At 31.8% G+C, this 14,992-nt stretch overlaps 1 protein-coding gene across 2 annotated transcripts in view; it reads left to right on the top strand.

Moving 5' to 3' along the window:
* The window catches only part of LOC135132182 (neuropeptide CCHamide-2 receptor-like), a 225,983-nt gene extending 210,991 nt beyond the window's left edge, over positions 1-14,992 (top strand). For both annotated transcript variants that reach the window (XM_064060171.1, XM_064060169.1), the window contains exons 8-9: positions 2,719-2,989; positions 14,329-14,992. In XM_064060171.1, coding sequence (XP_063916241.1) covers positions 2,719-2,901 — 183 coding nt within the window. In that variant the 3' untranslated portion in view covers positions 2,902-2,989; positions 14,329-14,992. The remainder of the gene's footprint in view (positions 1-2,718; positions 2,990-14,328) is intronic.

The following is a 14,992-nucleotide window of genomic DNA, read 5'->3' as shown; positions in this document are numbered from 1 at the left end:
TCTACAACTGAAAAATCGAAATATCGAAAGATCGAGATATCGAAGCATCAATAAACTGAAAACTCTAAAATTTAAAAATCGAAAAAATGGAAAATATAAATTTTAAAAATCGGAAAATTGAAGGATCGAAATACTGAAAATCCCAAAATTAAAATATCGAAAATCTGAAAAATCGAAGATTAATTGAAAAATCGAAAAAGTGAAAAATCCCAAAACTGAAGCATCAAAAAATTGAGAAATCGAAAAATTGGAAAATTCCACAACTGAAACATTGAAAAACTGATAAATCTAAAAATTAGAAAATCCAGAAACCGACAAGTTGAAAATCCTAGATCGAAAAATTGAAAATTTAAAAAAATTGATAAATTGGAAAAATCAGAATCCCGAAAAATCGGAAAACTAAAAAATCGAAAAATTGAAGACTTGAAAATAGAAAAGTTGAAAAACCGAAAAATTTAAAACCAAAAAGCTCAAAATCGAATGATATAGAAATCAAAGCTTCAAAAAAACTGACAAAGGTAAAATTAAAAAAATCTGATAAATTAAAAAATGTGTAGAAATACCGAAGAACTGATAAATCGAGAAATCGAAAAATTAAAAATTTTTAAAATCGAAAATTTGAAAATCCGAGAAATCAAAACATCAAAAAATCGAAAAATTCACGATTTTAAAAATCGAGTAATTGGAAACTGAAAAATCTACGACTGAAAAGTTGAAAAATCAAAAGATCGAGAAATCGAAGCATCAATAAACTGAAAAATCTAATATTTAAAAATCGAAAAAATGGAAAATATAAAATTTAAAAATCGGAAAAATGAAAAATATAAAATTTAAAAATCGAAAAATTGAAGGATCGAAATACTAAAAATTCCAAAATTGAAATATCGAAAATCTGAAAAATCGAAGATTAATCGAAGAATCGAAAAATTGAAAAATCCCAAAACTGAAACATCGAAAAATTGAGAACTCGGAAAATTGAAAAATTCCAAAATTGAAATATCGAAAAACTGAGAAATCTAAAAATTAGAAAACCCAGAAATTGACAAGTCGAAAATCCTAGATCGAAAAATTGAAAATTTGAAAAAATTGATAAATTGGAAAAATCAGAATCTCGAAAAATCGGAAAACTGAAAAATCGAAAAATTGAATAATTGAAAATATAAAAATTGAAAAAAGCAAAACCTAAAAACAAAAAGCGAAAAATCGAAACCTCAAAAAACTGAAAAAACTAAAATTTAAAAAACTGACAGATTGAAAAACAAAAATACCGAAGAACTGAAAAATCAAGAAATCGAAAAATTGAAAGTTTTGAAAATCGAAAATTACCGAATCCAAAATTTTGAAAATCTAAAATCTAATAGAATAATCAATAAATAGAAAAATCTAAAAATTGGGGAATCCAAAAAGTAAAATCCCAAAACTGCAATTTGGAAAAATTGAAAAATCGAAGAAAAATTGAAAAATCGAATAATTAAAAATTTGAAAAAAATGATAAATTCGAAAATCAGAATTCTGAAAAATCGAAAATTGATGAATTGAAAAATCAAAAAGTCGAAGAACCAAAAAATCGATAAAAAATGACAAACTGAAACATCGAGAAACGAAACATGAAAGGATTGAGAAATCAACAAATCGAAGTCGAAAATTTGAAACTTTAATAAATAGAAAAACTGAAAAATCAAAAACCTGAAAAATCGAAAAATTGAAGATTAAAAAATTCGAAGAATCGAAGAATAAGAAAATTCGAAGAGTTGCACGTCGTAAAATTGAAGTAACAACAAAAAATGAAAAATTGCAAATCAAAAAAATTTTTTTTTTTTTTCAAAAAATGAACACAAGTGGAGAAGTATCTTATTTTATACTCGTAGTATTTAATAACATTTACTAATGTAACGTAGTCCATTTATTTCAAACCCATTGAAACGCTAAAACATAATATAACGTCTACCCCCAATTAAAAATCCACCACAGGCGGAACCGCAATTCGAAAAATTGTGTAATTAGCAGCCAACGATAATTTCGCACTAAACCAAACAAAATAATTAATTTTTGCGAACGCCGTTAGCACTTTCGCATTTTCCCCTTCAGAAAATGCCACAAAGAAAGAAACCCCAAAGCTCATTGTCAATTTGTGTTGGGTTCTTCTCCATTTCGGGGCAATTTTTCTTTGTTTTTATAATGAAATTGAGTTTGCCGAGTTGGCCAACAAATGCTAAACACGCGGCTGTTTGTAGAAGCTTTCAACATTATTTACTAAGAGAATAAAATTATAGTTTAAGTGAAATGAATGCCCGCATTCACGCCATTACTAAACGAAAATTAAGACAAATTTTTGCACGTAGTAGCCATTTGCGACTATAACTCTTTATTGATTCTTTTTTTTGACGTTTTTAAAGCTTGTTCTAACAGTTTAAATACTAGTGGGTTATAATGGGGCTTTAGATCTTTATTTACTCAAAGTGGGGTTGTGATTTCTCTAGGTAATCACAGATTCCCTTGTAGTTGTCAATTTTATTTCAACCTTACAAAAATAAATTGAAATGTCAGTGTTACCAATCCAAAAACGTGTCCTCACCCTAGTCTGTTTCATTTTATTTTCGCTCTCACGGTGTAAACATCCCCGTTTCAATAACACCCCAACTTAAACCATAAACATACACACTAACCCATCAAATCATCATTACCCTGTCGCGATGGGACTTTTATTGCTTATTGCAGGGCACGACGATCGAAAATCAGAGCATCTACCGAAAAAACACCATCGCCAAAAGAAACATCCAAGAATCCAACTTGATAAATCTAGACACATCAAATAAGAACGAACTGAACGAAATGGGGGTGAAGAATTCCTTGATACTTCGTTCGGAAATGCAGCTAGACAAGGGCGGTTTTTGCAGCTGAGGAAGGAAAACTACCAAGAACAAAGAAGTGAGCTTTGACGGAAGTGCCGTTTAGGAACTGTCAAGATTCCGCGGTATGCATCGGTGTGGTAAGTACGAGCGCTTTGTGATAGGGTCGCAAAGGGGTGAATTTAATAATTAAATTTTAATTTTATAATGAGCAAGATGTATGTAGGGTTCGTTCGGGTTTCCTAATAGCCGATTTATCGCTCTAGGGCTATAAATAACCTATTACGCGTTTTACATGTGGTTTTCCGAAACGTGATTGTGATACGCTTAATTAGTTTCGCGATTTATGCCAACGCTACATCAGGGGTAGGTGATTATTTAAAATGAAAATAGGGTTGTGCTTAAGATATTTTGCGAAGTTGACGCGTCGATTATGTCGCGGTTTTTGCGCGTTTAATGGGGTTAATTTACGGAGCTTTGCTAGTATTAATGGATTTTGAAAGTTGCACGGTTGCAGAAAGTGGGTTATAAACGTCGAGAAAATATATGGAAATGCTCTTTACAGAGTTATTAGGTATTATGCAAGTAATAAAATTTCTAAGGGATGGACGGGAGCTCTGGGAATACTTGGCTCTTAGAAGGAGGAAAAGTTCCGGGTTTTAAATAATGGAGATAGAGTGCACTGACTGTAGGACTAAATATCTATAACGTTAGACGCCTTGTATATATGTATTCCCGGTTTTCCGGATGTTCTAAACTAAATTTTACTGTCGACATAAATACACCCAGTTCTAGTTTCACTTAACTCCCTCCTTTTTTTTTTATCTTGGTCCTTTTATTGATCTTAAGTTACTGTCCGCCTATCCTCGATCGTTGTTTCTGGCTAGTGTAAATAAACTTTTGTTATCACTGTTGTTCCAAGATCTTTGATAGCACTCCGATACTAAAGTATTTTTTACTGCCCATCATTCAAATCCAAACAAAGAAGCAGTTTATCTGGCAATGTTTGTCATACTTACAGTGCAAAAAATAAGGGCACGACAAACAAATATAAAAAACGTAGTCGCTCCAAGAGTCATATTTAAGTCTTATAAAAATTTACAAGGGTTTTGCTGTATTTAAATTCTGCTGGGTACCTAATAGTAACAATTTTTTTAGTTCACTCCGAGCTTGCGCTTTATTTGCTGTCCTCAACAGGTAGCCCTATTTCATCGCCCTAACTTCTTATTCGTGTCACTCGTGTTATTTCGAATGAAGCTTGTTGAATTTTCTCCACGAAAGAAATCGTTGCCGGTGGCGTAAGTGAGTTTTCGTTCCTCTTTTAAAGGATAAGCCTCCTAAGAATATTGCGTTTGACGGGGCGAATTTTCAGGGTTGTAGTGTGCCAGTTGATTCTGATATTTATTTCTGAATACTTTGACGGGAATGAAATATTACTCAGACTAGACTGCTACTCAAGGAACTTTGTAACTTCAGTCTTTATTTTTTTAATCTCTAACAATTGATAAGATACCGAAGACTGTGGGCTTAGTGACTCACCCTATACATTATACAGTGTGTCTGTAAATGTTTATAGATCAAGTGTGTTGTGGAAAAGTTGTCAAAAGTGACTTCGATATTTGCCGCATTTTAAAAACAATAAATGATTTTATTAAATCCTGAATTATTGGTTGTCTAGCTCGTAAACGTGTTTTATTACAATTAATTGACATGTGATTTATTTTTTTTTAAGCAACACCCATCCTTCGTGTAGAATAAGAATTTTATCGAATACACAGCCTATGTGATAATCTTAATTAGGAAATGTTGCAATAACATCAATTGAATATAAAAAAGAAAATTGTAAAAGCAATATGCACAAACTGAAAAAAAAAAAACAAAGATTATGGGGCTAGAATTCGAAGAAATGACAATCTCTAGACATCTAGATTAAAATTGCTCTAAACATAAACTTTTTTCCTCTTCCTAACAGGCATTTCCGAAATTTTATCAATGCCTTTTTCAAATCCACGGAAACTTTTACTATATTTAAAACGTCTCTTGAACAAAAGGGAAATAAGCCAGAAAACGAAAATGAGTGTATATAAAACGATATACCTACCTACTTTAACGTATGGATGCGAGACGTGGGTTTTATCACAAAAAATGAAAAGCAGACTAGAAGCGAACGAAATGAAATATCTAAGACGAGTCATAGGAGTAACGTTAAGAGATCATATAAGAAGTAGCCAAATAAGAGAACAATTACAAAGCAAAAAACTGATGGACGCAATAGAAAACAAACAATTAAGTTGGTGGGGACATGTACAGAGAATGAATGCAGATAGAGCCGCTAAACAAGTATGGCAAGCAAAAGTTCAAGGAAGAAGAAGCAGAGGAAGACCCCAAGAGACATGGAACAACACAATACAAAAAAGTCTACGCAAGAGAGGGAAAACATGGATAGAAGCGAAAGAAATGACAAGAAATAAGAAAGAGTGGGGTAAATTTGTGCACGGGGAAGAGTGGAATACCTATTAATATTAATTTAATTACAATGTATTTATTTAGTTTGTAACCCTACACCGAAAGGTAGATGGGAGTTGATTATATATATATATATATATATATATATATAAAACGTCTCTTGACGATAACTATATATATTCCACAAGACAATAGTTCTACTTATTATAATATTCTAGATCATACACGAACTTTGTTAGTGATTATTTTTCTACAACTTTTATACTGGAGAATATTCCTGTACCTTTTAGAATTTTGGCAAACTTCCCTTTTTCGTGTTAGTACCGAACCGAAATTAAAATTCTACTTCACTACTTATTCAAATAAACTTCTAGTAGAACATCAATCATTTCCTATATCTTCTAGTCAGATGCTCATTAGTCCACTTTTTCTAATTCTACGTCTTCCAATTTCTCTAATAGATTTATATTAACAGTAACTCAGATCGTCTTGTGTACTACTTCTACCTGTAAACTTTTTTCGATCTTTTTTAAAGTCCTTCGTCTACACTTTGTTTCCAGTTAAGCCAATGTTATCAAAATAAACTATAAAGTTTCCAGAACTTTCTTCATCTTTGGACAACTAATCTACGACACCAATTCTGTCTTTGAGGCCCAATTCTTTTTAGCTTTTTAGTCTTCTACCAAAATTATTCCATTTTCCAGTTGTTTTTAAATTTCTTCGAAACCCCCATATTCACTTTTTCTTCATTTCTTCTTCTAAAATTTTCTCCATTTCCTAATAGACATTACCGAAATTTTATCAGTGCTTCTTTCCAGTTTAATATGTCTCCTGATAATAACTGTATATCTTCCACAAGATAATATTTCGTCTTATTAAAATGTTCTAGATCATCCATGAACTTTTTAGTTATGTTTTTTTTTTCAGAGTTTGTACCGGAGACGACATCTTTCTGTATTTTTTAGAATTTTGCCAAACTTCTCTTTGTAACGTTAGTACCGAACCAAAATGAAAATTCTACTGTACTGTTTATTCATATAAACTTCTCATAGAACATCAATTGTTTCCTACATCTTCTAGTCAGATCGTCATTAATTCACTTGGTCGAATTCTACATCTTCCATTTTCTCCAACAGACTTACCTATTAACCATAACTTAGATCTTCTTCTGGAACTACTTCTACTAGTAAAATTTTTGACACTTTATTTATATATAATTAAGCCACTTCTTTCAAAATCGATTCTCCATAACTTTCTTCATTTTTGGACAACAGGTCTACGACAACATTTCTCTCTTTGAGGCCCAATTCTATTCCCGTTTTTGGTTTTCTATCAGAATTTTTTCAGTTTTCATGAACTCCATTTCCAGAATTTTCTCTCCTTCCTACTACGCATTTTCGAAATTTAATAAAAACTTGTTTCAATCCAATGTAAACTTTCCGATTTAAAACCTCTCTTGAAATAATACTTGCTAAGATAAAACTGATTTTGTAAAGGATGTACTTTCTAAGAAAGCAGAGGGCGGGTGGGCGGGGCTAATATTTGATAAGATAAGACTGATTTTTGCACTTACAGTTTCGTCAAAATCGCTCGGTTTATAAAATTGTAGATATTGTATCATCCAAGAATATGAATTTAACATTCGGGTAATCCTGCTTATATGTATTTTAAACTATTTTTTTCAAAGGCCAGAATTTTGTCCAGGGTAATTTTTTTCCTTCCCTCAGAACTTCTAAATGAACCCAGTGTTTCTCTCTTTCACAGGACCATGTTTCTTACTTTTAGAATCTTCTAGATAATCCACGTAATTTATTAATAATCTCCTTTCTTCAATTTTTGTACTGTATAGGAAATCTTCTTGTATCTGTTAGAATGTTGTCAAACTTCCACAGGACAATATTGCTTATTTTTAAAACATTTAGATTATATTAATCAAATTGTTCTAATTCTACCTTTTCCAATTTCTCTAACAGACTTACATTATTTGTGACTCAGATTTTCTTCTATACTACTTCTACCAGTATTTTTTTTAACTTTGGAAAACCTTTCTTGGACACTTTGTAGTAAAGCCAGTGTTTTCAGAATGATCTATGCAGAACTTTCTCCAAATTTGGACTACTGAGCTATGACAATTCTCTCTTTGAGGCCCAATTCTATTGCCTTCTTCAGTCTTTTACCAACATTTTTTCCAGTTTTCAAACTTCCTTGAGAGCTCATGTATTCTCTGTTTCTTGAATACGTTTTTCTCCCCTTGTTGGTGTTTCCGAAATTTTATCATTGTTTTTTTAAATCCATCGAAACTTTCACATTTAAAGCCTACCTTAACAGTATACATCTTCAATGGGACAATATTGCTTATTTTTAGAATATTCTAGATCATCTACGAAATTTGTTAGTAATCTTCTTTCTTCAACTTTTGAACTGGTGACGAAATCTTACTGTATCTATTAAAATTTTGTTAAACATCTCTATTTAACGTTGATACCGAACAGAAATTGAAATTCTGCTTCACTATTTTCAGATCAGCTCATCGTAGAACATCAATTCCTTCACAGATCTTCTAGAGAAATTCTCATTAATTCAATAGTCCTAATTCTACATCTTCCAATTTCTTTAACAGACTTATATTAACAGCAACTCAGATCTTCTTCTGCACAACTTCTATCAGTATATTTTTTTCGAAAATTTTGGAAAACCCTTCTTTGACACTTTATTTTTTGTCAAGCTAGTGTTTTCACCATGAATTTTCAATAACTTCGATGGAAACTTTCCGTTTTAGGACCCCTCGTGAGGACCATTTTTCTTAATTTTAGAATATTCTAGAATATCCACGAAATTTATCAGTAATCTTGTTTCTTCAACTTTTGTATTGTATAGGAAGTGTTCCTGTATGTATTAGGATTTTGTCAAACTTCGCTGTTTAATGTTGTCGAACCGAAATTAAAATTCTGCTACACTATTTATTCAGATCAGCTGCTCCTAGAAAATTTTACATATTTTCATTTACATAATCAAACTGTTCTAATTCCACGTCTTCCAATTTCTCTATCAGACTTATAATAACCGTGACTCAGATCTTCTTCTGTACTATTTCTACCACAAATTTTTTTTGAAAATTTTGGAAAGCCTTTCTTCGACATTTTAGTTGTTGTCAAGCCAGTGTTTTCAAATTGAGCTTTCAAAGAATTTCCCCATTTTTGGACAACCAGTCTACGACACCAATTCTCCCTTTAAAGCCCAATTCTATTGCTTTTTCAATTTTTTGCCAAAATTTTTCCAGTTTTGAAACTTCCTTGGAAACTACTGCATTTTTTTTTGAATTAATTAATGTTCCACAATTTTCTCCCCTGGCTAACATTTTCGAAATTTTATGAATACACCTTTCAAATCTGTCGAAATTTTCGCATTTAAAACCTCTGTTGACAATATATGTTTTCCACATGGCAATATTTCTTCTTGTCGGAATATTCTAGATCATTAATGAAATTTGTAAGTTATCTGCTTTTTCCAACTTTTGTACTGTAGATGAAATCTCCCTGTATTTTTTATAATTTTTCAAACTTTCCTGTTCAACGTTCATGCCGAACCTAAATGAAAATTCTACATCACTATTTATTCAGATCAGCTTCTCGTCGAAAATCAATTGTTTCACATACATGTATATCTTCTACATAGATGCTCATTCATCAAATTGTTCTAATTCTACGTCTTACAATTCCTCTATCTGACTTATATTAAAAGTGACTCAGATCTTCTTCCGTACTACTTCTACCAATATTTTTTTTTTTTTAATTTTGGAAAGTCTTTCTGCGACACTTTAGTTGTAGTCAAGACAGTGTTTTCAAAGTGAGCTTCCCAGAAATTTTTGCAATTTTGAACAACTACTTTACTACACCAGTTCTCTCTTTCAAGCCCAATTCTATTACCTTTTTCAATTTTATGCCAGAATTTTTCCAGTTTTCAAACTTCCTTAAAAACCGATGCATTCTCTTTTGTATTAATTAATCTTCCATAGTTTTGTCCCTTTGCTAACATTTTCGAAATTTTATAAATATATCTTTCAAATCTGTCCAAATTTTCGCATTTTAAACCTCTTTCACAGAACAATATTTCTTCTTAAGGAATATTTTAGATCATTAATGAAATTTTGTTAGTTATCTTCTTTCTTCAACTTTTGCACTATAGAAGAAATATTCTTGTATCTTCTAGAATTTTGTCAAACTTCTCTATTTAACGTTAATACCGAACCGAAATTAAGAACAGGTTCTCGTAGAAAATCAATTCTTTTACACATCTTCTAGATAGATTTCATTGATCAAATTGTTCTAAATTTGCGTCTTCCAACTTCTCTGTTAGACTTGTATTAACAGTGGCTCAGATCTTCTTCTGTACTACTTCTACCACTAATTTTTTTTTTTGAAAATTTTGGAAAGCCCTTCTTCCGACACTTTATTCGTGGTCAAGTTAGTGTTTCCAAATTAAATTTCAGAACTTTCTCCATCTCTGGACAACTGTTCTGCAACATCAGTTCTCTCTTTAAAACCCAATTCTATTACCTTTTCCGGTTTTGTACAAGAATTTTTCCAATTTTCAAACTTTCTTGTTATTTTTGATTTTTTTTTTCTTGAATTCGTCTTCCAGAATTTTCTCCCCTTGCTGACATTTTCGAAATTTTATCAATGTTTCTTTCCAATCTGTCGAAACTTTCCGATTTAAAACCTCCCTTAATAGTATATTTTTTCCACAGAACAATATTTCTTCTTATCCGAAATTTCTACATCATTCATGAAATTTGTTAATTTTCTTCTTTCTTCAACTTTTGTACTGAAGACGAAATCTTTCCTTATCTGTTAGAATTTTGTCAAACTTTTCTGTGTAATTTTAATTCCGACCCGAAATTAAAATTCTGATTCACTATATTTATTCAGATAATATCGTTGTAAAAAATTGATTCCTTCATATATCTTCTAGACAAATTCTCATTAATCCAGTTGTTGTAATTCTAAATCTTCCAACTTCTCTAACAGACTTATATTAACAGCAACTTAAATCTTCTTCTGTATTTCTTGTACCAGTAAAATTTTTTGGAAAATTTTAGAAAGCTCTTCTTCCAGAATTTTCTCTATCTTTGGAAAATTGGTCTGCGACTTCCGTTGTTTCTTTAAAGTCCAATTCTGTTACCTTTTCAGTTTTCCACCAAAATGTTTTCAGTTTTCAAATTTCCTTGAAATCTCTTGTATTGTCTTTTATTTTGAATTCGTCTTCCAGAATTTTGTCCCCTTGCTGACATTTCTAAAATTTTAATAATGTTTCTTTCAAATTCGTCGAAACTTACCGATTTAAATCTCTCTTGACAGTTTATTTCTTCTTACCCTAAAATTCTAGATCAACATGAAATTTGTTAACTATCTTTTTTCTTCAACTTCTCTATTTCGGACCAAAATTAAAATTCTGCTTCACTATTTGATCAGACCAGCTCCTTGCAAAAAATCAATTATTTCACGTATTTTCTAGACAAATCCTCATTAATCCATTTGTTCTAATTCTAGGTCTTCCAATTTCTCTAAAAGACTAATATTAACAGTAAGTCAAATCTTCTTTTGTACTACTTCACCCAGTAAAATTTTTTTGAAAATTTTGGAAAAAAAACTTCTTCAACACTTAAATTGTAGTCATGCTAGTGTTTCTAAAAAAAACTTTTCAGAACTTAAGACAGCTGGTTTGCGACATCAATTCTCTCTTTAACACCCAATTGTATTACTTTTTCCAGTTTTCTACAAGAATTTTTCCAATTTTCAAACTCCCTTCAAATTTTTGGTATTCTGCTTTTCTTGCATTCGTTTCCCAGAATTTTCTCCCCTTGCTGACATTTCCGAAATTGTATCAATGTTTCTTTCAAATCCATCAAATCCATTAAATCTTCTCTTAACAGTATATCTTCCACAGAAGAATATTTCTTATTTTTAGAATATTCTAGATCATCCACAAAATTTTTTGGTAGCCTTCTTTGTTCAACTTTTGTACTGTAGACGAAATCTTCCTGTTCCTATTAAAATATTGTCAAACTTCTCTATTTATGGCTAATGCGGAAACGTTTTCCAATATCTCTTTCAGACTTATATTAACAGTGGTCAGATCTACTTCTGCCCACTTCAGACAGTATTTTTTTTTTGAAAATTTTGGAAAGCCTTTCTTCGACACTTTATTTATAGTCAAGCCAGTATTTTCAAAATAAACTTTCCCGAACTTTCTTCATCTTTGGACAACAAGTCTACAACCATTCTCTCTTTGAGGCCCAATTCTATTGCTTGTTTCAATCTTCTACCAGAATTCTTCCAGTTTTCAAACTTCCTTCAAAACTCCTGTATTCTCTCTTTCTTGAATTCGTCTTCCAAAATTTTTTCCTCGTGCTAATAGACAAGTTCGAAATTTTATGAAAGCTTGTTTCAGTTCCATGAAAACTTTCCGATCTAGATCATCCACGAAATTTATTAATAATCTTCTTTTTCAGCTTTTGTACAGGAGACAAAATCTTTCTTTATCTGTTAGAATTTTGTCAAATTTTTCTATGTAATTTTAATTCCGACCCGAAATTAAAATTCTGCTTCACTATATTTATTTAGATCATCTCGTTGTAGAAAATTGATTCCTTCATATATCTTCTAGACAAATTCTCATTAATCCAGTTGTTTTAATTCTAGATCTTCAAACTTCTCTAACAGACTTCTATTAACAGCAACTTAAAATCTTCTTCTGTACTTCTTGCAGCAGTAAAATTTTTTGGAAAATTTTAGAGCGCCCTTCTTCCAGAATTTTCTCTATCTTTGGAAAATTGGTCTGCGACTTCCGTTGTTTCTTTAAAGTCAAATTCTGTTACCTTTTCAGTTTTGTACCAGAATTTTTTTAGTTTTAAAATTTTCTTGAAATCTCTTGTATTGTCTTTTATTTTGAATTCGTCTTCCAGAATTTTGTCCCCTTGCTGACATTTCTAAAATTTTAATAACGTTTCTTTCAAATCAGTCGAAACTTACCGATTTAAATCTCTCTTGACAGTTTATTTCTTCTTACCCTAAAATTCTAGATCAACATGAAATTTTTTTCTTCAACTTCTCTATTTCGGACCAAAATTAAAATTCTGCTTCACGATTTGATCAGATCAGCTCCTTGCAGAAAATCAGTTATTTCACATATACTCGTATTCTAGACAAATCCTCATTAACCCAATTGTTCTAACTCTAGGTCTTCCAATTTCTCTAAAAGACTAATATTAACAGTAAGTCAAATCTTTTGTACTACTTCACCCAGTAAAATTTTTTTGAAAATTTTGGAAAAAAAGCTTCTTCAACACTTAAATTGTAGTCACGTCATCGTTTTTAAAATAAATTTTCGGAACTTTCTCCATCTTTGGACAACTGGTTGGCAACATCAACTCTCTCTTTAAAGCCCAATTCTATTACTTTTTCCGGTTTTCTACAAGAATTTTTCCAATTTTCAAACTCCCTTCAAATTTTTGGTATTCTGCTTTTCTTGCATTCGTCTCCCAGAATTTTCTCCCCTTGCTGACATTTCCGAAATTTTATCAATGTTTCTTTCAAATCCATCAAATCCATTAAAACTTCTCTTAACAATATATCTTCCACAGAAAAATATTTCTTATTTTTAGAATATTCTAGATCATCCACGAAATTTATTGGTAGCCTTCTTTGTTCAACTTTTGTACTGTAGACAAAATCTTCCTGTTTCTATTAAAATATTGTCAAACTTCTCCGAAACGTTTTCCAATATCTCTATCAGACTTATATTAACAGTGAGTCAGATCTACTTCTGCCCATTTCAGCCAGTAATTTTTTTTTCACCTTTCTACCAGAATTTTTCCAGTTTTCAAACTTCCTTCCAAACTCCTGTATTCTCTCTTTCTTGAATTCGTTTTCCAAAATTTTTTCCTCGTGCTAATAGGCATATTCGAAATTTTATGAAAGCTTGTTTCAGTTCTATGGAAACTTTCCGATCTAGATCATCACGAAATTTGTTAATAATCTTCTTTCTTCAGCTTCCGTACTGGAGACAAAATCTTCCTGTATCTAAAATTCTTCTTCACAGTTTATTTAGATCAGCTCCTCGTAGAACATCATTTCTTCCTTCCCTCCTTCGATATCTTTTTCTAGCCAAGTCAATGTTTTCACAAAACCTCTCCACAACTTTCTCCATCCATTCTTCTTGCCTTTTTCTGTCTCCTAACAAAATTGTTCCAATTTTCAAATTCATTTTTTCTTAAGTTCGTCTTCTACAAGTTTCTTCCCTTGCTAATACTGACATTTCCGAAATTTTATCACTACTTATCACAAGACAACATTCCTTCTTATTGGAAGTTATGGATGTACCCAAGATTATTATTTTTATTACTTTTATAATTACCCCACTAATTTTGTTTAATTTTGTTTTCTCAGTACGTTATTTAGTAATTAATATTAACCACTGAATAATTATTTTAAAAAACCTTCTATCCTCTCAGTGAACTTTGCACTGAACTCAATCCTCTGAAAACGCGCTTTTTGTAATAAAACCGTTTCTATTTACCACCCGTCTGCCTGCCACATTCCTACATAAATCTAGACAATACAACTTCTTCTTGTTTCCAAATCCACCCCGTCCAGACGACTTAATAGAAATTTTAATTTGTTCAGAGGTTTCTCCGCGACTTTCCTCCCCCACAAATCATTCCCGAGAAACTTAAAAAACGTGCCCTTTGCTTATATCTGCGCTATAAATTCCCACCTAACAGGTGATAAAACACAATAAATTCCAACTTTTAACCGCGAACAAATCTTCCGCCAAACCCGGGCCGTAAATCTTTAAACATGTCGCTAATTCGCAATTAAATCGTCGAAAAAAACAGTTCAATTCCGGGAGAAAGTTCGCAAAACCGTCACGTTTCTCGTTTTTGAATTTACGAGACGAATGTAACGGCTAATAAACGTTTTATGCCCTTAAAGCAAATCTTTTATTTTTGCAGGGACCTGTAAACCTGCGGTGATACTACGAGCTTTTCACAATGAACCAAGTGTGTGTGTCGACACTCCTCCAAGACTGTGACTTGACAGTGAACAAAATTAGCTTCTTCTGCTGTTGTGCAATTCGTATTTTCGGCGGGCCGAAAGTCTGGTAGTTCGGCTCTGCGCCACTCCATTAGCACATCTCTTCATAGAATTAATCACCCACGTGACTGGAAAGTTAGATTCTTTAACTGACGTTTGATGGTTCCGTTTCAATTGTTTCTCGCGACAAAGCAAAGTAGCAATTTATATGCGACGCGACTTTCATTTTTCTACTGGTCTACTTCATCACGATTTTGTCAAACGTCGAGGGGAAAACGCATAAAGCTTCACGAATTTAGTGTTAGATAAGCAACATTTTTCCCACATATCAATCACACATCTAACATATCTGCATTCGACAATTTGTGAAACCTCGATTATTCTACTCTGGTAATTGAGGTTGTTTCATTGCAAGCATGTCACCTGTAGCAACTCTTTGGATTTAATCAGTATTATTGTAAACCGTCCCGACTATAGCGATCGATCACTCTTCACAACATTCGCATTTCCTTTTGTGGTACTTTGTGTAAATATCTGAATCATGGAACTAGGTTAAGTACATGTATATTTTTTGTAAATTCT

The sequence above is a fragment of the Zophobas morio genome, unplaced genomic scaffold, assembly GCF_036711695.1.
Source record: "Zophobas morio isolate AGI-343-1 ecotype UQ-CSIRO unplaced genomic scaffold, CSIRO_AGI_Zmor_V1 ptg000021l, whole genome shotgun sequence".
Taxonomy (NCBI): Eukaryota; Metazoa; Arthropoda; class Insecta; order Coleoptera; family Tenebrionidae; genus Zophobas; species Zophobas morio.
This window is presented reverse-complemented; position numbering and strand designations above follow the sequence as displayed.